At 41.3% G+C, this 25,366-nt stretch overlaps 2 protein-coding genes across 10 annotated transcripts in view; one reads left to right on the top strand and one right to left on the bottom strand.

Annotated features, from left to right (window-relative positions):
• AP2A2 (adaptor related protein complex 2 subunit alpha 2) overlaps positions 1-20,159 on the bottom strand; it is a 45,054-nt gene extending 24,895 nt beyond the window's left edge. For 4 of the 5 annotated variants that reach the window (XM_021555164.3, XM_021555162.3, XM_021555163.3 and 1 more), the window contains exons 1-2: positions 19,964-20,159; positions 6,443-6,511 (exon numbers count right to left, since the gene is read on the bottom strand). In XM_021555164.3, coding sequence (XP_021410839.2) covers positions 6,443-6,511; positions 19,964-20,030 — 136 coding nt within the window. In that variant the 5' untranslated portion in view covers positions 20,031-20,159. Of the gene's footprint in view, positions 1-6,442; positions 6,512-19,428; positions 19,603-19,963 lie in introns of those variants that run through there. The other variant, XM_085581589.1, reaches the window with a different exon arrangement.
• A 4,442-nt stretch (positions 20,160-24,601) lies between these two features.
• Positions 24,602-25,366, top strand: part of CHID1 (chitinase domain containing 1) — a 95,193-nt gene continuing 94,428 nt past the window's right edge. Inside the window, exon 1 of one of the 5 annotated variants that reach the window (XM_021555174.3) lies at positions 24,602-24,669. The gene's annotated coding sequence lies outside the window, so the exon portion shown is untranslated. Of the gene's footprint in view, positions 24,670-24,752; positions 24,939-25,366 lie in introns of those variants that run through there. The other 4 variants (XM_085581591.1, XM_085581593.1, XM_085581592.1 and 1 more) reach the window with 4 other exon arrangements.

Below are 25,366 nucleotides of genomic sequence, written 5' to 3' on the forward strand. Positions count from 1 at the left end.
GAATCTACAGCTCCCCTGGATTTCACACTACATTCACAGACTGGATAAAAACCAAGGAAACCTTACCACTACTAAACTTACAGTTAGTGAAGGAATGAAGACTACCCATCTCTGTGTGAGGACATGCAACAGTGAGCCAAGAGAAAGCATACCAGCCCACTGAAGTACATGATGGTAAAAGGTTGTCTACAGGCTGCAACTATGCATTTTGGGGGTTCCTTTCTATTCTGACCTTAAAAAAAAATTCTTCTATTTAATCTTATTTCCACTGAGATACATTTAAACAAACCACTGCTATTTCAATGCAGACAATGATACCCTTCTACTTTGGGATTTTAGGCACCCATTAATTTTTTTTTGCTGGCACAGACAGTGAGTCAATTGCCAACAAACTTCACCTTAAAGTTATTTTTATGTTGTAAAAAGAGTTGTCTTCAGGTCCATACTACAGAAGCCAATATAGGTCATTTTACTTCAATATAGGAGGCAACACTACTGAAGATACCCATGGCAGTGAAATTCTGCTGCACTGGATCCCATAAGCATCCTCTGACAACAGCCAGCTCTGCAGAAAGCTGTCTAAAGACATGTTTTCTTCAAACCATTTTTACAGTTTGCTGCAATAAGGCTCTTTTTGTGCTGAGCCATGAAACAAATGTAGGGAATTTTGCTCTTCTAGACATTAGAATTTCTGACAGAAGAATCAGAGTGAAACATCCAGTGAGAAATATTTTTTTTTTCCCCTTCTTTGGAAGCAATATAGCCAGAGGAAAGAGAAGATACTCAACCATGTCTGCTTATATGCTGTGACCTCCAAACTATGGTGCAAGCAACAATGGAGTATTCTGCATAAATACTTTCTGTTATACTATTTTCCCAATGAAATGGCATTTAAGAGCAGAAGCTTCTTCCTATCCCACCATGGCAAAGAGAAGCAGATCAAAGATACCTTTCCTTAGGAGAGGCAAGGGAAAAAAAACCAAAAACAAAACACAGGAAAAAGGCAATGTCAGCTTTAGTTTTCTAGTATTTTTTCAGCTGCTTAGGAAGAGTTGCTAGAAACTCCTAAGATTTGATTTTAATTGGTCATCTACATGAAATACAAAAGGAAAATAAATAATCAGTGAATAAACTAGTGGGTCTTTATATTACCTAGCAACAAAAACCACTCCCACTCCTGACAATCCAGCTATTCTAGGGAACCGATGAAAGGAACAGGCGATGTGCAATACCATTCACAGATACTACTGTGACTCACAGAAGGGGGCACTAAATAAGCTGAATCCATTTTAGTCAGTCTAACTCTACTGGCCAAGCTCTACGTAACTGATCACTTACTATGGTATTGGATAGCTTTAATGTCATTAGTTGCTTCTCTGAGATTCAGATATACCAAGAGACATCAAAAAGTAGCTTTCACATGGACTTCACCACAAATGAAGACAGCCCAATCTCCAAAATTGAATTCCCAGCAGGCCAAGAGGCTGAACTGCAGTTGCCTGTTAGTGTACAATCCATCAGCAATATACAAAAGTATTAAATCTATTCTCTGATATTCTCAAATGACTGTTGTTGACTCTGTGATACCAGAAGGGAAGAGGGATTACAGAATGCTGCAATCCAATTGCTGAACGAAGAACATAAGGGATAAAAGTATGTATACTTTGAACTGCATCAACTTTCACAACAAACTATTTATCAGAGATTGGCAATTCCTTTTTTATGTTTAGGACCCAGCTATTTAGAACATTATATCCTTCCAAGATGCCAGTATTTTAAGAGCTCAGATTAGCAAGCTCCTTGGATATCAGGGTATTTGAAGAATTTTTGATAGAAGCTACACCATGGAATCAAGCACAAAACACATCACCATCCTACTAACAAGCAGATTCCTTCTCCACCATGTGGTATCAAAGAAAAATATTGTAAAATCAGTATCTGAAACACCTTTTCTGAAGACAGAAAAAATGCTACACTCACTACTTTCAAAAGCTCCTGCTTCTTGTATACAGAAGTGAAGGCAATGCAAGAGTTCTCAGGCAAGAAGTTTATAAACTAGGCCAAGTTAGAGTTCCTACAGCTCATCTTCAAAGTCTTATTAGTTCCCAGCAATAACAGAATATCAGGGGTTTTAATTTTTTTTTATTATCTAATTACCTGAGCAATTTGAAAAACAGCACTTCAAAGGTCTCACAATAGTTGTCTAACTCTAGCTGTCTTGTGAAGAAGTCTGTGACTCTGATTCTTATTGAAATTTTAACTATTCCACTCCCTTCCATGTTGCATTTATGAAGAGTTCTGAAGGTTCTATTTTAAACAGTACTAACAAGTCTCATAACTTAAGTATGTGTTAAAGTAGTACAGTTTCCCCCAGTCCCAAGCAAACATCCAAACAAGAGAAGGAAATGTCACATGCTCTGTTATCTTTATTGCAATACACAATCATTTCTTTTAACTCAGCTCATTTTCAAATGCTTTCAGGAACATTTGCAAGTGCTGCAAATCAAGTCAGCAGAAACAGGAAGGATTCACAATACAAGTCAGCAGGTTTCGAGCACAGTGGGCATTTCAAAGGCTACTTGCTTTTCCTGAACAAATGTTTCAGTTATTTGGCTAAGAAAACAATGAGTACTACTAAGAAATAATTACTACTTCTAAATTGCTGTGTATCACCTCCTTAGCATTTGAACACTGAAGTTTTGGTTTTCCTTGCTCATACATTATCTTCCACACAGCCCTCTGAAAATAAGTAAGGCAAGAAAATATTTTAAGAGCTTTTGGTTCTCAGGCAGCAGCTTCCAGCTCTAGTTTGGAACATAAGTTAAAGAATAGCACCTGCTTTTCAATCTAACTCATTGTACTGAAAAGCCAGTGTGCTGCACTGTTACTGAGCCTGCAACCAGTGAGAGAGGTCAGGAAAACAGTTTAGTCCTTGGGATGTTCACTGGGGGTAGATAAGGAAGCCTCACAGGTCTAATCTCACTAGCTTTCACATGGCTGATTGCTACCTTAAAACTTTAGCTTTTAAAGCCACAATAATGGCTTTTGCAAAACAGAATGGACAACACTATTTCTTTGCTTCCTTCCTACACTGACCTCTGTTCATGCAGTTGGCAGCAATCCAGGGATATACTGCATCAGAAGGCCACTGCTAGCTTAGAGGCTAAGAAAACAGAATTTGATTTTTATGAATGTAGCTACACTTTGAGGCAAGATCTGTATTTCTGTAGAGGTAACAGTCCAAGCCCTCTACATCAAACACTGAATATTTGTGCCAAACAACCCGTACAAATCCATAAACTAGTATTTATTTACCATACTACTAGCACCAGAACAAAGATCAGCCCTACAACTCAGATCATATTTGAAAAATGATTTTACTTCCAACAATTCAGTTTGTCACTGAAGACACTTTATGATTTTACTGTGTGACTGCCATCACACGTGATCAGAATACAGTGCCTAAGCAGGCCCATCTTAAAAATAAAGCCTATGCTTTCACAGCCTGCCAGGAAAGCAATTTACTGAGTTCACTGTTATACATCTTCAGTTTAAAACAGGTATTGAGACTCTTAACTTCCTCCAAAGGGTTACTGTGTATTTTGGGAAAATAGAGATAATTTGCTGAAATATAGAAAACCAAGTCTACAGAAGGAAAAAAAAAAGGGAAAGAAAGCAACAATTAACACACTGAGGCACTTCTGCATGAGCCAAAAAAGAAGATACAGAAGCATGTCTGAAATCTAGCAGCCACTCTTGTAACTCAAACCCTACTAAGCAATCAGAACAAAATTAAATTCTAATGCCAGAGCAGGAAAAAAAGTACAAGTCTGAATCAGAGTTCCTCTGATCATGGAAACAGTTTACAGATTTGTGGTCAGCTTCATTAATACACAAATTCTGGTTTGAGAGGTCAAAGTGATGCAACAATTTAATAAACTGGGTATTTTTTCACTCCCAAAGCAGTTACTGCTCTGACACTGAGACTTCCAGTTTGGTTCAAGCATGGGAGCAAAATCAGCTTACAGTCTGAACAAAAGGCATAGCATCTCTGCACACTTCACTCCTACAACTTCTCCTTTATCAAACTGGTGTAGTTTCTGTCTACTACATTTTTCTTATCTCAGCTAATGCAGAAGCATTTAAAGCAACTGTCAAGGACACAGTGACCTCAGCAATGGAGCTTCCTCATGCTTAGACAAGAGACACAGTAACCTTAAGTACAGAGATTCTAATTTCTTGCTGAGCTTGCTGCAAAAAAACTGGATCTGAACCCAAAGCCAGAGGACAAGTTCCATCAGTTCAAGGAAAGTATCGCTTGGCCAAGAAGTGAAACCTTATCCCAACCTGTTAAATACAAAGGTACTTTCAACACCAAGTTACCCAAACATAAGTCAGGTATCAGGCTTGACAGCTACTTGCACGCTAGAATGAAAGTAGATATATTGAGGTTCTGTCTGCAAAAGTGTAAGAATACGCCTTGCAAGTTACATGGCATGGGCATCCAGATACTACAACAGCACGTGCTGAAGCATACAAAAGCCCAGAGGTAGACCAGACTCCTACATTAGTATCAAGCAAGAACTTCTCTGTCAAGAGGTCTTGTTTCTTGGACCTTTCCCTGATTATAGCCATGCAGCCAGTCCAAAAGCTGCATCTTTGGCCAGGTATAAATAATAACTCAGGGCACTAGTATTCACCACAGTTATTTAGCAAGGGGCTTCATCTTAAGTTCACAATCACACATTTGTCTTAATCCAAACTATTTAAAAAGATGTTAAGGTCGGAGCTACATGCAAAGAAACTAGGCTAAACTGAATAATCTCCACTTAAACCAAGAATAAAATGCATATGAAGGTCTCTTAATTTTTATATAGCCCTTCTGCAAGGAAGAACCACACAGCATGAAGTCCATGCAGCAGAAAGATAACAGCTATCAGGTCCTCACACTCTCAAGGCCTCAAGCAGTTACACAAAAAGTTCTCTGAACACAACTTTTTCCAAATGGTGACATGCATGTTTTTGCTCAGGCTTCATCAAGTTATTGTCTTCAGGTAATTAAAATTTTCCACCCAAAATCCATACAGATTTAGTAAGAAACCATAATGAAGATCAGCTACAAAAAGGTTCAGCCATTTTCCACTCAAGCTACTGAATGAGCATATACTGACCTCTATTCAAAACTATTTAAATAGTGCTTAAAGGATGCTACACAAGGCATGTAGTCTAAAATTATGTCACTGCTGAAAGCACCTCTGTTCTCTGATCACTGTCTGATTTATGGTTCTACATAGCCAGAGATTCTTATGAATCTGCAATTTCTCCCCTACTTCATGAGTAAGCAGGGAAGAATTAAATGTTCATGTACTTTTACCTATTTTCATAAGAGAAAAATGTAAACAAAGAGGTATGTGATTTAGAATAATTCTAATTTAGAAGAATTTATTGAGTGTCTTGCACGGTGGTTTAACTCTTCCCTTCTAAGCTGTTGATGACACTCAGGTTTCTGAAGGTCTTTGTACACACCTTTAAGAGACATACTACTTAAAATGTAGCAAAGACCATACAAAGTTCAGGGAAGTTATTTATTAATGTATCAAGTATTCCAAACAGATATGCTAGTGTAGGCCAGGATAGCCAATTCATTTGTGGTAAATTAATTTACTAAAAATCCAGCAGATTCTGAACGTACATATAGGATCTTCACATTGCAATACCTCATCTAACTACACACACTGCCCCATAGCTATTTAAACTTGCCACAGCCACTACTGTTATAATTTCATCTAAAAATGTCCCAACTACCCCTCAGAATCTTGAAACTTTGAAATAACATACACAACTTGAATACAGCTAACAGCATGAGTTTTACCTCATGTTGTCTAAATGTTAATTGCTCCCTCTTGAAATTTGTTACTACATATCCTTTTCATATGAATAATTTGTACTGCTGTTGCTTTTGTCAAGATGTATAGCTTCAGCAACTACATATTTTAACTTAATTCTGCTATAAAACAGCCTAACCTATTACTTCCATAAAGGGCTTGGGGCTGAAGAGGGGGAAGGAAGAAAAGTTTAAATAGATGCTGTTTTACTGAAAAAAATCATGTCCACCCATATTACTTCAAACTATTCTCAGCCTCACAGCTTTCTGGAAGCAAACAGGCTGAGAAGTCACGTGGTTAGGAGGCCAAGTATTAGAAATAGTTTGTGACCAGTAGCCCAATTTTTGATAGAGGAGGGAATTTGCTTCTATTAAGGTCAAGCATCACAGAACTGTTCAATAGTTAAGAGAACACTTTCAAAAGTTATTTTAACAGACTGCTCTAGCATTTTGCTTAAATCAGCAGTTGACAAAAGATGTCCAAGCATGTAAAAACAAAACCCCATGAAAGAATGTCATATGGAAATATATACAGTACAGTATGATCAAGTCACTTACCTTTAAATTTTGACCGAATGTTTGCTAGTTCTTTATTTATCCTCTTTATCTCTGCCTCTTTACTTTTGCCTGAAATGAAAAGAACATGTATCAGGACACAGTGCTTTGGACATCCCTCTGCCACCCGAAGCATCTTTTTACCCAAACAGAAACATGCATTTGTGAACATACAAACAACAGGAGGAGTTATTACTCTCCATTTCCATCACTGGAACTAAAGGCAAACAGAGGTAACTTAAGCATCACTTTAGACAGGAATTTGAGAAGCTCTAAGGACCTCCCTGTTTCAAGAGGCTTTGCAGACTTTAGACAGTGTCACTTGCATATAACCTGAGATGCCACTGCTACTGACTTTCACAAATGCTCCAGTTTTTCTGTTCCCGAAACTGCCCAGAGAAAAGTGAATTTTACTTCCTGTGTGATTACTAAGTTGACAGTGCTTTGAAGGAGTGAATCTCCTAAGCACAATCTTATAGACAAGCAGCTCAGATTATTCCTCACCTTAAGGACAAACCAATTTATTATTATTTCTCTGTTGAACAGTCATTCAGTTCAACAGCTTTAAAAACATTCTTAACAGACTGAAGAGGAAACAGAGTAGACTCACAAAGAGTCCAAAGACTCAAGACCTCACACAGTTAGGATACAAGTTCAGACTTTCAACGTACATCATGAAAGTCATTTGAAAACCAGAAATATTTAGAATTCACACTTTATTACATGACTTGGCAATCTTATGCTACTCAGCACCATCAGTATTTCATATCAACCTTTGATTCCAAGAATAGGTGTTGGGATTTCTAGTACCAATTCAAGTTACATAGAGAAACAGCTGCAGTTTAAGTTCTGATAATGCAAACTTATTCAAGTAACATTTGCACTATCCAAACCAAAACAGCCTATTACTCTTTAGCATTTTGGTTTTTGTCACTGAGATTCTACAGACATCTGGGTCCATTGTCTTCTACATGAGTAGAAGCACAGAAGGGTAAAACAGCCAGCCCAGGCATTGTGATCTGCTGCCTGTCATTTGAGGGAAGCAAGTGAAGTACATTTCAGCAATGCAGAACTGGCCATTTAGTTCTGTTGTTAATTCAGACCTGTACCGACTCAAAATTTCAACAAGTCTAAAACTTTTTCCAAAAGTTTCAAGCATTTCAAGTGTTCCAAACATCAACTAGCAGCAGAAAACGACAGCTTCCTTCCCTCTTCATCACATATATTTGCTATAAGGTTATGAGTAAAAAAGTCTCCATGCCTTGGTTCAAAACGGTCCAACCTCATGAGTTGTGGGGATCACATGCCCAGTGTTCACACCACACAATTAATTTCCCCACACCACTGGGAACACAGCTACAGCCATGAATGTGCAAATAGGGGATGTGACAAGGCTTGAAGAGCAGATCATGACCAGCATTCAAAGCACCTCCAATCTCAACCCTTTCTTCAATAGAAACATCTCACAGTATTTAAAGATCACACTACATTTGCATGTCCAAAAACTTGTGTCACCCTAGGATTTTTAATCCTCCCTTCACTATTCCTTTGGGGATCATACAGCAGGCCCTGTAAAAGGTGACTAAGTAACTCAAGGAAACAAGTGCCTTAGGATAGTTTAAGAGCCAAGTATAAAGGAATCCCTTGCCAAGTACAAATGAATCTAGATTTTGTAATTTCTTGACTTAGACTCAAAAAAATAAACTGAAGTTAGGTACTTCTGAAATCAACTCTTGCATAAGATGCAGGAAATGGGTTTGTATTAATCTGCCTCTAACAATGGCCACAAGAGAACAGACACAGAGCAGCCACAGCACACTGTACAATCAGAAATGTTAGGCCCAAAATAGGAGCAACTACTTCAGTTTGCCTTGTCCTTTTAACAAAATACCTCCAGACCCCACATATTCACTTGATATTGAAATTTTCCATTCTACAACAGCGTTTTGTATGGGCTGCTGCTCAAAAGACTTAAGTGCAGGGTGCCTTGGCAGGCACTCCACAGGGCAAAAAACAACCCACAACTTCAGAGTTCAATAATTTAAAATACCTGTTCTGAAACAAATTGTAGTTCCTATCTGTATGCACCTTGATTTCCAGATAAAGTAGAAGAGAATGTCCACAGTTTTAATTTGACCTAGAAATTCCAATTAACTTCTAAAATGACAAAGCTAGAGAACACAGTATAGTTCCCTCTCTTTATAAAGATGCATCTGTTGGAGTCACCAAGTCTAACCACTTTTCACTAATATAACATGTAACAATCAGTTTTGTTCTAATTTCACTTGTCAACCTAAAGAAAGCTGGTTTTAAAGTAGTAACATTATTTATTGTTTAAATGAGTAGCAAGTCATACAGTCTAAGACCTGAAGTATCTTCCTTTATAGATTTTAGATTTGTCTTAAATTGGATTATTTGTCCTGAGCACACAGCAGAGATACTCAAATGTTTGCTTCTAGGGCACTTGCCAGCATTAGGAGTTCATTACTACACTGAAGCAAGTAGTTTGCTCCAGGGACCCACCCTCTGAAAAAAGGAGCCACAGTAACATACCCCAAAAGGATGCAAATGTTTATGTAAATAAACAACACTCCAATTTTGTAAGCTACTTCAAAATACTTCCTTTATTTTCAGCCATTCATCTGCTTCTGATGAAAAATTTAATCTCCTAAAGCTTTTAGTTTATTTTCCCTTTTACCATGGGAAGAGCACATCTCATTAAGACATAACCACAGAGTCTGGAGATTTTGTACTTCATTTACATTAATAGGGCAGAAAATATAGAACTCAGTCTGGGACACTGCTAGCCTGAGTAGGATATTTCGTTTTTAAATTTAGAAACTAGGTCTTTACTCTGTATCTTTAAACTATGTTTGAAAAGAAAGTGAATTGCAATATTTACTTTGAATTTATAGCAATTATTTCTCTAACCTCAGCAAGTGTGGTAATAATCACAATTTTAAAATGTTAATAATAGGGTGAGGAAAGGGAAACAGTAACATATCAGCTAGCTTTTCTTAACCCAAGATGAAATCAAGGCCATCTTTTACTTTTTTAAAACCACCAAAATCTCCTGGCAAACCTTTCAAGCAGCACTGTTTACCTGCTACAACTCACAGATTATCAGTTTCTGCTAGAAATTGGGTTCTTTGTGTCCTAAGCAAGCAACAGAGCATTAAGCAAAGCCTGACTAAAATACTTCAGGAATTTGTGAAGTCAGCACCTTTTACAGAAATAGTCTGCAGGCTCAGCAACACAAACATGGAAATCCCACCCCCATGCACACAGCTGTAGGAGCAAGATGACAGGAACACCCAGAGTCACATCTGAAGGTTTATTATCTCAAATTCTAAATCTTGCTTGGCATATGAACCAGTCTTTTTTGAATAGTTCCTTCAGGCTGTTCTATTTTGAAGGCAGCATATGATCTCATCCAGACTATAACCAAACAAACATCATAGCAATTAACAGGTGATAAAAAGTATAACTCCATATACTGGAGATCACATTGAACAACTAAGTTTTCACCTTATTACTAATTACAGTCTATGCAAGCCTGCAATTGTAGTTTTAAAGAACAGTACCAGCACACCAAGTGTTAAATGACACTGAGGGAAATCACACAATGCTGAGGACAACTCACAAGTTAAAACCAGGCTGAAGTATCTAACCCCAAATTTCCTCAACTTCAGCAGTTTCTATTGTATGGTAACCTTATTCAAACATGATTAACTGCTTTTATTAGAGGATAGCAAAGCAAAACAAATTCTCACTGTGGAAGGCAGCTTCCATTATAAAGGACAAAAGAAAACACAAGTATCATAAACCAAGGACCAATTTTTAGCTAGATCTTCCATCCTGACCAAGTGTGGAAAGGCACTGTTAAAATGTGTTTGATTAACTGAGAAGTTTTCATCACATTACTCTGACTTGCCAGCACTCACTGAATAATTTCTATGCGCATATTCTATTTTTACCATCACTAGAAACACTCAAGTAGCCTTTAGGACAGTAAAAAGGAAGATGATGATAGCTGAAGGAGTGCTATGCTGCAGGAATAAAGGCTTACATTTCAGAGCTAACAAAGGCAATTGCTCTGCCACACTTTCAGGCTGTTACTCAGCTCCCACTCTCATGAAATTATCAGAGCTGTATGCCAACAAAATGTTCTGTAACCACACCATTCAGCTTGGAGAGGCTTTGATAAAGGTCATGTCATGTATACAAACTGCTGGGTAGGACAGTAGTTAAGCCAGAGCACAAGAAGATTATGTTGCATATGAGTTCAGGCCATATCCTTCTCACTTTCACTTATTCAGACTTTTACCATTTTAACAGACTATCATTTAATATCTGTAATAAGTTATTAAAAGAGGTGACTGCAAGTCAGTAAGCTTTGGTTGCTGTTTTGCTGCAAAGACACGTAGTGTTTGTAGCCTTAGCAGTCCTACTGCACAAGTGCTGCTCATTATCTCCAAGATGGGTACTGAGCACACAGGTACCCAGCCACAACACAGTCCAAGGTACTAATGGGTGATTACTTCACATTTGGCAGTTTGTCAGGCTTCAGACTCCATCATGCTGCCTACTGCCTTCATTAGAGAAGGTAAATTTAGTCTGCAGAGCAGTATTATCCTTAATTACCATCTTGTTTAACAAAGATACAGTAGGGAACATTGTAAATCACGCAGCTCATCAAAGAACCTACTACTATTCTTGTATTTCCCAGCAATCCAGGCTACAGTCAGCACTTCAGGACTGCACAAATACACCTCCATTCCTCTGTTTGGAGTTCTGTATTACAACCTAAAGAATGAGAAAAGAGAGGTTACAGGAAAGAGGTTTGTTGAGTTCATTCATTTGAAAAGAACACCTGACATATCTTAATAGTAACCTAGCAGCAGGGTTGCAAGGTTAAGTAAGTGCTTCAAGGTTAGAATTAGTGGGTTGCTTTGGCTCACTCAGACAGTGACCTGCTTCATCAGGATTAACTTGTTGCTATATTAACTGCAGACTGTAAAAGACAAGTCTGAGGCATACAACCCACCTGTGCTAACTAGAACTGCTGCTAGTTCTTAACTTTCATACAAACCACTTGATATATTTCTGATCAAGCCTACACATTTATTTCCCAAAGGAAGAGAAGCATTTTTTTCTATCAGCAGCTACACAAATACTGAGCAGAGTACATTCCTGCAGGCAAGGCCTTGAGACACAGGCATATTGTCAACATTTAAAGCAACAAATAAATAAATAAATAACTTCACAAAAGTTTAGATGTTACCAGTACTTATCTGGCTCCAATCTGCTTAAGGCCAGCAGTCAGTGTAATTGAGCCCAGCCAATAATTTGTTTTGAATTCATATGGCTGAGAACTGCTACACTGTGCTACCTCTTAGCCTTACCTGCCCTGTGGTCATCTGACAATTTATGATTACAGATGCACAACTGCTGGCATGAGCTATAAAGCAGAGGATAAGAGACTCTGTTAGCATAAGGAAAAAGCCTGCCACAATTCTGTCATGCTTCTTAAAGGCCAGTAGTAGTGTAAGTGACTTTTTGTGGCACTATCATAGGTCTAATATAATATGAACTCTATTCACATTCAATTATCAAACAGGCCTTGAAGAGAGAGGACAAGTTGACTTTTCTGTTTGGGAGAGAGAAGACAAATGGCTAGGAACACTTACTTAGAAAGAACACAGTTCTTCCACAAAAGATAAATTCTCAATTTTAAAGGTGATGTTAGACATCTTCCCTGAGAGCTCAGTCATTGTTTTCCAAACATAAGAATGTTTCTGGTTATGTTTTCCTTAGCCTCTACATTAGGAGCATCCAAGCTGACTGGCCACTTCAGTGGGAGAGACAGGACAGCCAAACTGCTACCCAGCTTCCCTTGAGCAAAGCATTGATAGTTTGAGAGTCACTTTGATTCAAGGCTATGCTTCTTAAGAGACAACAACAGATGGTTCCTAAACACTGCTTTCATCCTGGCACACACATTCCTGCTACTGCCTTGTACTGCTGCAGGTCAGTTTGGGAGCCTAACAACCAAAAGCAAGATGGCAAAGTCTACACTAAGGCTAAGTCATGCCCGCTTTACCACAGGTGATAGTGCCAGCAGAAGACATGACCAGGTATAGAACAAGTTCACCCATTCACTGTCCACACACTTCAGTTGGAATAAAGCAATCAAATGACCCACTTGCCTTTTCTATTGCTAAAACAGCCTTAAAGCATGCAAAGATGCAAAGACTATACCGCATTCTTGAACCCCACTGTCAGAGAACAGAGGAAGAAACTGGTTGAAAGACAGGGAAAACCAGAACAAATAACAGCGTCTCCACTGTAAAAATCATAGAGATAGAGGAAGATATGGATATAAAGATAATCAGTGCCTTCATTTTTGCCTTTGTGAAAGAGCTTTTTTACTTGCTCATATCAGTCAATTAAACCATTACTTTTACCTGCCAGCAGGACAGATACTCATGTTACAGCTCTAGAGGATAGATTAGCCATTTGCTATGCAGATCATGATCTTCATGAAGTAAAACATCAAATCCATCCTCCAGCTCTCCCTAATCTCTCAGCTGGCTCTTTAGCACAGCAGGGAAGAGGGCAAAAGAAAGGCAGACAGGTTGCATAGCAATACATTTAGAGTGGCTGCTTGCCCATCCTCACATTGTCAGTCTGTCAACATAAATTCCTTCATTAGGTTAAACTATCCAGGGTAGTACAATAGAGGTGCAAGCTCCAGCTCCACCTGAGTCTGAAGGAACTTGCTGGTGCAATTGTTTACAAACTCACTGCACAACTAATCCAGAGAGACTACAATAAAACTCTGAACATCTTTACAAAAAAAAAGTTAGTATGACTTCACTTTTGTTCACAAATCAACCTATTCAAGTCTGAAGAACAAGAAGCTTTTTGTTTACCGACGTGCTAACATCCTGTTATGAACAAAAACAGGAGTGCATGCTGTCCTTCTACAAGATCTGTTTGATCAGAAGAAAAGAAGTGCCTGTCACACTGAAGATCACGAATCACAAAGGCAGTTTAGGAGTGTTGTGTCTTGGGACATCCTGCTGTGATTAGATATCTTAAGACAGAGACCAGTACTGGTATTTTAGAACTTTATATATAGAGTACGTTTTCTAGTATTCTGCACAGTAAGGGAACTACTCTCCATCAAACTGACTTCTTCCTCCACTGTGCCACTAGAGATTTGCCCCTGTAACAACACTTCTCAGGAAACAGAAGGGAGTCACAGGCTTTACTGTAATCCACTAATCCATTAGCTCCTTGTCCTCATAAAAGAAGTAAGAGCACAAAAGCAGCTTTCCAATCCAGATGTAAGAAACAGTAAAAATTTAATACAAGTTTAATGATTTTAGATGCTTACCATGGCTATTTTTTTCTAACTGAGCACCACAAGTTAAGAGAAAATTTGAGAAGCAACCAGGTAACCAATGTCTAGCTTAAAACCAGAGCTATCCCTAAAATAACTGAAAGTGTACCAGAAGTTCATATCCAAGTGACTTTGTGACATACAGAACATCCATCTTGCAGTTTAGGTGGCAAAACAACATTGACTGCTATCAAAAGAGAAGCTTTAATCCAAGAAGATATGCAAACAGTAAGTGTAGAGTTAAGGTTGTACATAAAGCAGTTTCTTCCTCCTTCCTTGACTGAGCATCATCCAAGCAGTTATTTCCTTGACCAGTCTTTTCACACTGTAGAGCTACACTCCCTTCAGCAATATAAGGCAGTATTTGCACTGATTTCCTACTAGTCACTGTAGAGTCTCTTCTACCTTAGGTCACATTCAAGTAGAAGAACAGTTTGAGGCCTATCCTAGTTTAGCTACCATTTCCAAACTACTGTTTCAAAGACCTTAAAATACTTTTGAGCTCATTAATTAATGCAGATATATAATAGCCTCTGCAATGGTCCTTAATTTCCTCTTATCAGTCCTGACGGGCAGTCTTTATCCAAAGGATTTCAAATTAAGCAGTCCAGGGTATCTAATAGAGAGGTTGGATGTCACATGAAAGATTCTAGCTCTTTACTATCTCTCCTCCATTACTCTCCGCTAAGCCAAACATGCACAAATTAAAAAAGCATTAAAAAAAAAAAAAAAATTCCCAGCCCCTCAGAGCTCTTTGAAATGACCAGGAGCAAGCCAAGACAGAGAAGCCATGGGAAGAGCAGCAGTTTTGTTTTAGAGATCCTCCTCAGACTAATCTCATGCTAATTGTGTTTTCCTTAAAGCACTCTCCTGCAAATAGTAGCAAGTGATGCAAGACTTAGTGCTTATTATAGCACGTTCTTAGGGCTGATTTTTCAGGCCAGAAACCGACCATATTAAATGCGCTGCCACAGTCTTGAAGAAGCAATAGGAGAGCTAACCGAGATGCCTTGCCTTCAATTTCTTGAAAAGGTAAATAATCTAAGAATACATGTAAAAAAAAGGTTCTGACTGTCTAGAGAAGTATTTCAAGTCCTGCTTTAACACTGCATGCAATGCAAACAAGAACCCACACCTCAGAGAGGCAATGCAGTAGCTTTAGCCTACACAGTGATAGCTTATTACTGACATATAATAATTACTTACAGGTAACTAAATCAAGCTGCATGTGCTCAACTGGCTCCATGTGAAGTTCGTTTCACTGGGTGGCTGTTCTCAGAGAAAAATAATTCTATACATACCCATGTAGTCATTTAATCCATGTACATGCCCCTCCTACCTACACCTGCAATGTACTTCAAAACCTACCAGCCATTCAAACAGGTGATCATCATATGATTAATTTAATGAACCATCTTTTTTTCAATACCCACTTGCTGATCTGAAACCTAATGCACCAGTCCCAGTGCAGTGAAGCAAAGACATTTTGGAAGGTTCAGCTTCTGGACGCTATCCCTTGTCCAGTACAATGACAATTTAATGCATTAAGTTCTATGAGAAGAGATAGACCTTTGTTTATTATATTTGTTGGATGTTATTAGAGGAAAAAATTTGGCCTGATGAAAAAGAAACAGTAACTTGGAATAAAACATAGAAAGAAACATTTGGAGAACAAACTCAGGAATCCCTCCTCTGTCTGTCCAACTTCTGAAGCAAAACTGAAAAGGTAACACAGTTACCTTGCAAGGGAAATTAAGACCTGTCTTGAACTCCAAACCTGTGACAAAAGCAGCTTTTGCCTCTTGTAGACACATCTCATCAACCTAAGAGGAACTGGCTTCCCAATTTTAAGTGGAGCAGGGGGTTACCAGTAATACACTTAATACTGTAACAGAAACTATTTCTACATTACAGCCTGCAAATGAAAAGAGAAAAGCAAGCTTTCCTGGTTTTCAGGGTGAATAGCAGATAGCACTGTTGCTGCAGCATAATAGGTTGAGTGACAAATTACTTAAAAGTATTTCATTGTGAGATAAGCATAAAGCTGTACTCAAAAAAAAAAAAAAATGAAAACAGACTTCTGATGAGGTATCTGTCAGCTAAGACAGCTGGAGAGTTTATAAAGCACCATCTTGCATAAGCCAATTGCTTCAGCAGCTCTGCAGTGCATACACAAGAAAAGACATAACATACTATTTAGGAATAAATATTTTTTTGCAGGAGTCCATATGCTTGCAACACATGCAGATCTTGTTATGTTTTAGTTCATGAGGCACATAATCCATGCAGTAACAAGGACTCCTCCCAACCTGAACCCCTAAGTTTGGATAACACTTCACCAAACCACAGGGTTCAGAACTTTCAGCTCCACTCCACCACAATCCTTTGTACAGCATAGCCACGCCTAACTATTTTCTCAGTCACACCAACCAAGCACTCATTAACTGGGCTATCCTTATCAAGTACTGCAGTTTGGCTTTCAACCTTGTCTTCTTGTCTCTTCTCTGGTGTCTATGAAAGATAAGCTAAAAATCTACTTACTATACTAATTCATGTGTGTTACAGAACAATCCAAATTAACAAGTCTCTAGGAAAGTTCATGCATCTGCCGGCAAATTGACAGACATCCAAAAGGGTTATTTTCTAAACAATATTTTTATCTGCCATCTGCACTAGGACCTCCATATGCAAAATGCAGAGCCTACAATAAGAAGCTGCCCCGAAACAAAATTCTGGACAGCTACAAAGAACTAAAGGATAATTCATTTTCTTGTATTATCATACTTTGAAAATTCACTTGATTTTAGTATGAATAAAGAACATTTCATTTTGAAAGACGACACTCAATATGACAGCTTCACAGAGACTAGAGCAAAGTCAAAGTGCTAAGAAGCCTCTCTTAGCCTTGAAATATTTTACAATTGCTGCTGCAAGTAGTATTCCAACTGTTTTTAACAAAAAACATCACAGACTTCTGAGAAATCAGTGTATTTTAAATAGTCTGCTTTAAAAAATACATATGACATAAAAGTATTTAAGACAAAAATCAAGAAGTTTAATAGATAAACCACATGCCAAAAATATGTCTAAACAACACAGAAATGGCAACCAAGCTTTGAAGTATTAAAGATAGGCTGGTAGTGTGAGCTGCTTGTTCACAATCAGCTACAGTTGTAAACACTGAAAACTGCTATCAAGTAAGACTTTATGTGAAGCCTGTAACAGACTGGTACAAAGATAGGCAAGACAGGCATCACTCCCAAGTCAGTAACATATCCAACCTGTAAGAAAATCCTACATTATTTAGTGCTGCAGACATTGTAGATACAAATGTCACAAAAATAAATCTTGATGTAAGGAGATCAAGCATTTCCAAAGGTAAAGAGTCAAAATTTACATAAGTACCCCCCAGAAGTTTAGGTTACTTGAATTATTTGAAATCACATGCTGTGCATCCATCCCAGCACAGGCAGCACACAACAAGTGCGCTTTCATTTTTCAGCAAGATCTATAATGTGGAATCCTTATCTGTGCAGAATCTTTCAGAATAACCCCCCCACAGACACCATGTTTCACTGTTACTCATAATTCAGAAAGGCTATTGGCAAACTAGAAGTGCCAAGCCTTTGTGGCAGTACTAAAAATAGATACAAGAGTCCAGCAAAGCCAAAATTTGGATTGAAACTAAAAATGCCAGCAGAACTTTCCATGTTACTGCAACTATCAGATATTTAGTCCAATTTTAAGGCTAGAAATAGAGGTTAAGAGCTGCCCGTGGTGTCTAGCTTCCCTCCCTTCTCAGAAAGGAACACTTGCTTTCTTTGCTTACTCAAAAGATGCTGTTCACCTTAACAACTGCTACTTTTTGTTCTTGACATCTAGCTCCTCACTGAAGAGGCAAAGAGGGAGTTTAGCCAAAAGCAGTACCTACAAAGCCCAAAGTCTCCAGAGAGTACTTCTGTGAATACTCCAGGAAGCACTTTTGTGAATTTTAGTCTGTGTACACTAGCCCAGGGTTAGCTGGCAGCACTCAGAGAGCTCCACTAAGGGAAAGGCTCAAATGCCATTCACAACTATTTGGAAGCTTCATACATCACCTACTAGCAGGAATACCAGCTCTTCTGCAGCTGTTTAAAAGATGCTGCTACTTTTTTCATTATGAAGGCAAAAAAGATACACAAGTAACTACAGCTCCTAAACATCTGTCTGGACAGAGACAAAACATTTGAGACATACCACTACTTGTATGAAGAGTCGAAGTGTTAACATTTTATTTGTATCACCAGTAAGTTACATCTTTGTTTCTCCTGCAGATAACTAGAGCGTGAGAGGTTTGTTGATCCATCTCGACCAAGGTAGCTTCAGCTCTGTTCTCTCATTGCCTTGTGGAGAAATAACTACCTGTTTTGTTATATCCTACAACCTTAAATTTTGTTATTTCATATTCCTGAACACTGAACACTTTGGGTACAAACCTAAGAGCCCAAATGTTTCCCTTGTATTTACTTCTAGAGATTTCCTCTGAAAACAAGTGTGAACAAAGTTAACCAACTGCAAGACACGAAAACACTGATGAATCAAGTCATACTGTTTCTAGCTAAATCAATGAAAACAATGACTAAAAAAAATCATTGTGAATTGCACTGGGTAGATACAACAGCTTAACAAGTCTTAACTGCTGTGATACCAAGTGGAATTATGCTACACTCCTAGCTTGCACAGAACACCAGGACATTGGAAAACGCTCACTAAATAGCCAGGCCAAACAGACAAAGCACAAGAGCATTTGTGTAACCTGGAACTGCTACACTGCACCTTTTATAAGCCATCTTCTACACACACTAGGGTGAAGTCTACAGAAACCTAAGGATCTGCGACTGCTTTGAAAAAGAAAACAGCTCATTCAAACAGCTTCTGCTCTAAGGAAGACTATCGACCTTGAATTGGTTCACATGTCTTGATGTCCTAATCACCCAATTATAAAGACACTGCACTTAAATGGTCTCATTTTACCAGTATAATTTCTTTGCCAGGTTTTTTTTTATTAGAAGTCACCAATATGAAGTTTTTCAACCCAGTGTGATTAAATAATGCCAACACAAGCCCAGTCACAACAACACAATTTGCATTAAAAAAATTCTCCAAATCTGTTTATATCTTTAGAGAGAAATGCTTACTGCCATTCCTCCACTGCTTTTAAAATAGCCTCAAGTGATCTACAAAGACTCACAGGTGGACAAAATAGAGCTGTTTCATCACACCAACCACAGCGACCTTAGCCCTTCCCCAGGCAATTCCTGCCACATCATACCCTTAGATCTCTAACTCCGATTAATATTAAACTATTGTATGCAATTTCGGACGAAAAGGAAGACTGAGCACTGAGGTGTGCCCCCACACATACCCCTTCCCCCCACACCAAGCAGCAACAGCAGATTTGTACTCCTCCTCTCCCGCTGCACACTCACGGACACGCTCCCCGCACTTCTCTCGGGGCGGGGGGGGGGGGGGGGGGGGGCACTTACTCGCACCTCCCTCCATCCCATTTTTAATTACACCGATCCCAAGCGCTGCTTCCCACCTTAAAGCCAGCTTAAGCCGAGGCTAGGCATACGCGCAGAGGGCCCTGCTCTCAGGCGCCTACAGAGGCCTGTTTTCCATCAGTGACGTGCCGAGCCGAGAGCCGCTCGGGGATCTGGAAGGAGCCCAGGGACGCCTCTCCCTGCCCCGCCGCACACCCACCCGCGCCCCGGCACCGCTCGGCGCATCGCGAACAACGGGCACCGACCCCGGCACCCCCGCGGCGCTCAGGCACGGCGGAGGGGGGTGACGGGGGTGGCGAGGGGGCAGGGAAACACCCCAACCCACCCACCCAAAACGCTCACACCCACGGGCAAATGCTTTATGCGGCCCCCCCTCCCCGCCGCGCCGCCCCCCCCGAGCGCGTCGCCATTTCGTGAGACAGGAGCGCTCCGAGCTGCCCGCCGCGGGGATCAGAGGGAAGAGGGAAAGCACTGGGAAGGGGATCGAGGGGTGAAGCCCCGGCCCCACGGGGCACCAGCCCATGGCGACGGCCGGCGCGGCCCAGCCCAGGCCCCGGCCCCGGCGCCACTCACAGTTGCGGATATCGGAGATGAAGACCGCCAGGCCTCGCATGCCATCGCCCTTCGACACGGCAGGCATCGTGGCGCACGATCACGGCCGCCCTGGGACGCGACACGCCGAACCCCCGCAGCCGCCGCCCGCTCTCCCCGCGGGCTGCTTCAGGCCGCTCCGCCGCCTCCGCAGCGCGCAGGCGCCGCCGGGGCTCCCGCGCCCCCGCAGCCGCCGGGCGGGCGCTGCTCGTGCGCCACCTGCCGTGCGGAGGCGGGAGCGCCGCGGGTGCGCCGGAGGCTCTGCGCCTCCCGGTGCCGCAGCCACGGCGGGCGCGGACCCCGCCCGTCCCCCGGGATGTGCCCCGAGACCTGCCCCGCTCCCGGGCGTTCCCCGTGCGACCCTGCGGCCCTGAAGGGCTGGCTAGCTGGAGGCCGGGCCCTGGGGATCGGCCGTGCCGCTGCTGGCACGCGATTTGCAGTCACCGCCCGTGAGGGAAAGCGGCCCCGGGCCGAGGTGAGGGGCGGCAGGGCAGCGTTAGCCGCTGTGTCCGTGGGTGAATTCACTGCACGCTCCCTGCTCGGGAACAGCCTCACCTCTTCCTCTCCTCGTGACCCTAATGGCCGAGAAGTTTGATGATTTTTGAAGGTGAAATATCGGGCTTCTCAGGCACCTCAAAGGATGTAACTGCTGAGGGAGAAGGAGAAGGACCGTTGATCAAGATACCGGAAAATTTCACTTCATCACCTAAGCTTTGAGCAGACTATTGATCTGGGATCTTATTTTTAAAATATGGAGAGCCAGGTAAAGACTCTCTGTGGCATAGTCCGTAAGAATATGCTTTCCACAGGGTGGACTGCAGGAGGCTGTGCCTTGGTCTTCCTCCTCAAAAGGGACCCCAAAGCAGTGCACGGGATCTCCTGCACGTACCCTGCACAGTCCCTGTGAGCACTGACAAGCCCGGAGGCGACTGTGCGCAGCTCCATCCTTAGGCACATCCCCTTGGGAGCCCGCCGTCGCTCGTGTGAGTGGCACAGTTGCTCCACGTTCATGTAGATTCCCACTCCCTGACTCCCTGAAACCCAGGGCCACATGTTCCTCCCGATGGCTGTAAACATGCAGAGTGACACAGTCCCACACCACATCTACTCCCGAGCCTGAAAACATCTCAAGGTTAAACTGTCTTAAACATGACGAAGAGGTGGGACTATGCAGAGCATTTAATATCTTCAGCTGAAAATAGGTTCAAATAGTCTCAAAACTGGCCTAGACTGCCTAACCAAAAGTGTGCTGGGGGCTTCACTCATGATGCAAGGAAAAATATGCTTAGTGAAGAATAATGACTCATAGAATCATGGGGCTTAGGGCTATAGGAGATCAGTCAGTCATTTCACCTCTATTTCAGCATACTTCAAACCATTTAATTTCATCTGGGGTTTTTTGTTTGTTTAACACACACACACACACACACACACACCATGAGCTTAGCCCAACATCTAGCTTTTAGCTATGGTCTATCTTCCAGAAAGGCACTGAGTCTCGCTCTGATACAATCATAATTCACTGTTGCCCTAGATAGCTTGCTCCCATGGTTAGTTCTCCTTGTTTAGAACTTGCATCTTGTTTAGATTCAGCAAGTTCCAGTACCTTTAACTTCATGATACATTTTTCTCTCATAAAGATCTGTATGTCTGACAGTGGCTGTATATCTTAGTTAGGTCACCTCTGAAGGCTCTATTCCAGGTGTTTTCAGGATACAGTGTTACATGAGTGCTTTTTAGTTGTACAAGTGTCTATGAGCAAGGCAAGATGACAGCATGCAACTCATGCAATTATCACTTTGTTCCTGGATCCATTTTGTAGACCAAGTGCAAATACAGGCAGTCATGCACAATTAGTCTACTGTTCAACTCAGATTTGTAGGCTTTCATGAAGAACATACTCCTTTTCCACAGCTTTACAAATATATTTTTATGCTTAATAATAATTTCCATGCACCTTTGAATGTGAAAACTTCCTATGTCACCAAATTAGGCTTTTCCTGTGATCAGAAAAAAAAAAAAAAACAAAAAAAACCAAAAAAAAACAAAAAAAAACTCTTTTTTGAGTTAATTTCTACTCCTAAGAGCACAGTGACACCTAAAGGCTCAGTCTACCAGTCCTGTCTGGTTGTATTCCTGTCAATACTGCAAGTCATGCAGGTATCCAACTGCCTTTTCAGCAGTGCTTTAAGTACTGCCAGCAGGATAGCTGTGGCAGTACCAAGCTAAGCATGAGCTGCAAATTCTTCTTGAGAACTGGGAAAATATCCAAGTGGTTAGCACATGTGGATGACTCTAGTTTTGCCTCATACAGCTAAATGTTTCATTTGAAGGGGCTCAGTATGCAGTACACATACCCTGATTATTTTATGTCAACCTCCTTTGACTGGATTTCAAAGCTTCACTATATTCACCCTGCTGTCTTTTTGCCTCATCAAAGGCTTGCGCAATCAGGCATGTCTGTCCTTACTGCCTCAGAACTTAGAACTTAGTAGAAAATTTCAGATGTCTTGGTAAGGACAAGGTAGAAATTTTATGTGAATAGTAGGGTATCTAAAGGAAAGAGAGTCTGTAATGGTCTCTAGATGCATCCTGGCTGAAAGAAACATTGTAATGTGAACTCAGCTGTTACTCAGCACAGAGCTTGCAACCAGGCACAACCCTTTGCAAACACACTGAGTTGGTAATTCTGTAAAATATTTTGGTTTGAGCCTAACATCTATAAAACACCAGGCTGCCTAAAAACAAACATAAGTGGTTCTATCCATCCCAAGATGTTATGATAATTTAATATTTATAATTGTAAAATCAACATTAAAGGGGAGATAGTACCAAGAAATATTTTCCTATTACATAAAACAATTGGCATCACATTTGTTTGCCAACAGATCCAGTGTTTGTCCCCTAGTTCCCATTTTATATGGGAGTAATTAAATTTTTTTTCCAGAATTTTATTGCACCGGTACAAAGGCTTTAATAATTACAGTGACCTTCATAAAACTATTACTATTCATCTGAGTGTTTTCAGCTGGTGAGGATCCAGTTGTGGGAACTACAAAAAGGGAATTGTTCCTTTCCTTTTGTTACTTCTCTCACATTTGTCTCACCAGTTATTGTTTTCTCCTGCTCCTCATGATCATTCCAGTCATTACTGGAACCAAAAAGAACTCAGGACTAAACAGAATCCATGGCTCCACCATGCATACACAACCATATTTCTGTACTTGACATTGAACATTCATTATCCCTTAAAGGAGAGCACAATGCCTTCTGCCAGAGTATCAGGTGGGCTGCTTTCAACACTGGAAAACACAAAGTTCGGCTAATATCATTATCATGAAATCTAAATTTACAGAAATTTGGGGTGCATCTGGGCATAGAAGACTATGCATCTGCTTCACAGACAAGACTTCTGTTCAGAGCAAAAATATTTCCATTTTTTCCTTTCCAGTGCTGAAGAATGCTCATTAAGATCTTCATTACACAAGATGGAATGAAAGAAGAGGGCAGTTCAGCAGAATAAGGCAACCTTCCATTCAAGCTTCTAGTAGATTGCACTAAACTGTAACCAAGAGAGAAAGCAGGTCACAGGATAGCTTCTATTGGGAATTTCACTGCTAGGATATGCTGGCCTTGCATCTACATCATGATATAACACATCCATTTTTTTATCAAGTCTTTTGATAGGGTATTTAGTCCCTGCAAGCAGCCTGTGAAATAACAGGGTTATACCAAAATTTCTGCTGCAGTAAAAATAGCAGCATCACAAGCCATGCTGCACACAAAAACACAAACTGTAGAAGGTCAAAGCAGAAGAAAATAAAAAACTCAATTAAATCCACTATCTTTTATTTTAGAGCCTGTTAAAAGCCATCTGAGATTTGACCCCTCCTTTCTGCAGACCCAGAGTCAGCAGTACTGCCTGCAGACTCTTTGCAGCCTTACCTACACGATCATTTTGCCTCCTGGTCAGTGTGTGCATTTTAGCCCAAGTTCCTGATTTACCTACATTTTTTTCTCAGAATCACAGAAACAATTTGTTTTGGAAAGATCTTGGAGATAATCGAGTCTAACCTGTGATTAAACATCACTACTTCAACTAGACCATGGCTCTAAGTTTTTCTTAAGACACATCCCGGGATGGTGACTCTGCACCTACCTGGACAGCCCCTCCCAATGTCTCCTCACCTTCTGTGAAGGAATTCCTCCCGGTTGGACCTCCAGGTCCAACCTGACCCCCCGCCCTGCCATAGCTTAAGGCCATTTATTTTTGAGTTGCTGGTAGCCTGTGAGAAGAGGCTGATCCCAACCTAGCTATAGCCTATTTTTGGGCAATTGCAGTGAGCGATAAGGTCACCCCTGAACTTCCTCCTCCCCAGGCTAAATCTGGAGCTGTACCAATGTGCTATAGCTTGGGCTAAACCAAGAGGGTCTCTATGGGAATTTAGAATCACACCATTATTAGCATTTCCTTTCTTCAGCTACCGATGAGCCGCAAGGCACGGGCCCGGGCCGGGCCAGGCCAGCGCCGGGCCGGCCCGGAGCGCCGGGGAGCCGCGGCCGCCGCGCCCCTCCCGCCCCGCCATGTTGGCGCTGCCGCCGCCCCGGCGCTGCCCGGAGCCGGCGGGGCGGGGCGGGGCGGGGCGGGGCGCTGCCGCTCGCCCGCACTTCCGCGGCGGCGGCGGGCGGTACGTGGTGTCCGCGGGGCTGGGCCCGGCAGGGCAGGCACGGAGCAGAGGGGGAAAGGGCGGGGGTGAGGCTGCGCTCGGGCGGGGGTGAGGCGGCCGCCCGGGGCTGCGCCAGCGGAGCCGAGCTCGGCGCGGCCGCAGCGGCGCCGGGCTGGGCGCTGATGCCGTGCGGGCTCCCTGCTAGCTCCAGAGCTGGGCGACTGTGGGAGGGAATTCTGAACGCCAAAGTGGTGCACTTTGCAAGAGGGGAGGGTTTAATGTTTACACAGGTTAGAAACGGATTTATTCTCACTCTTCACTCCCCACTGTTGCTTTCATTTAAAAATGCATCAGCAGTATGCTTCCCGGCCTTCCTTTACTAAGTGATGCAGGTTCTTTCTGCAAATGTAGTTAGAATCTAGTTTCTTCTTTATAAATAAACTATAAACGTTAACTTAGTGTTGTGTACCATCCGTTCAGTTTCCTTGCTTGCTTATTTTGGACAGTCTAAATCTGTGCTATCTTTACTAGTTTTTAAAAATCGAGATAAATTTAAAACATCTTTCCAAAAGTATGCTACCTCATGTGGAGGCGGGGTTAAACAACATTTGTGACCTGGCTAGGAGAGAAACCTGGCCTTCAGATTAGTTTGTCAAATGATATTTTAAGCTTTAAATTTTCCATAGTATCAGTTGGACAAGGACACAGGCAGTTTTCA

This window comes from Lonchura striata, chromosome 5, assembly GCF_050655825.1.
Source record: "Lonchura striata isolate lonStrDom1 chromosome 5, ASM5065582v1, whole genome shotgun sequence".
Classification (NCBI taxonomy): Eukaryota; Metazoa; Chordata; class Aves; order Passeriformes; family Estrildidae; genus Lonchura; species Lonchura striata.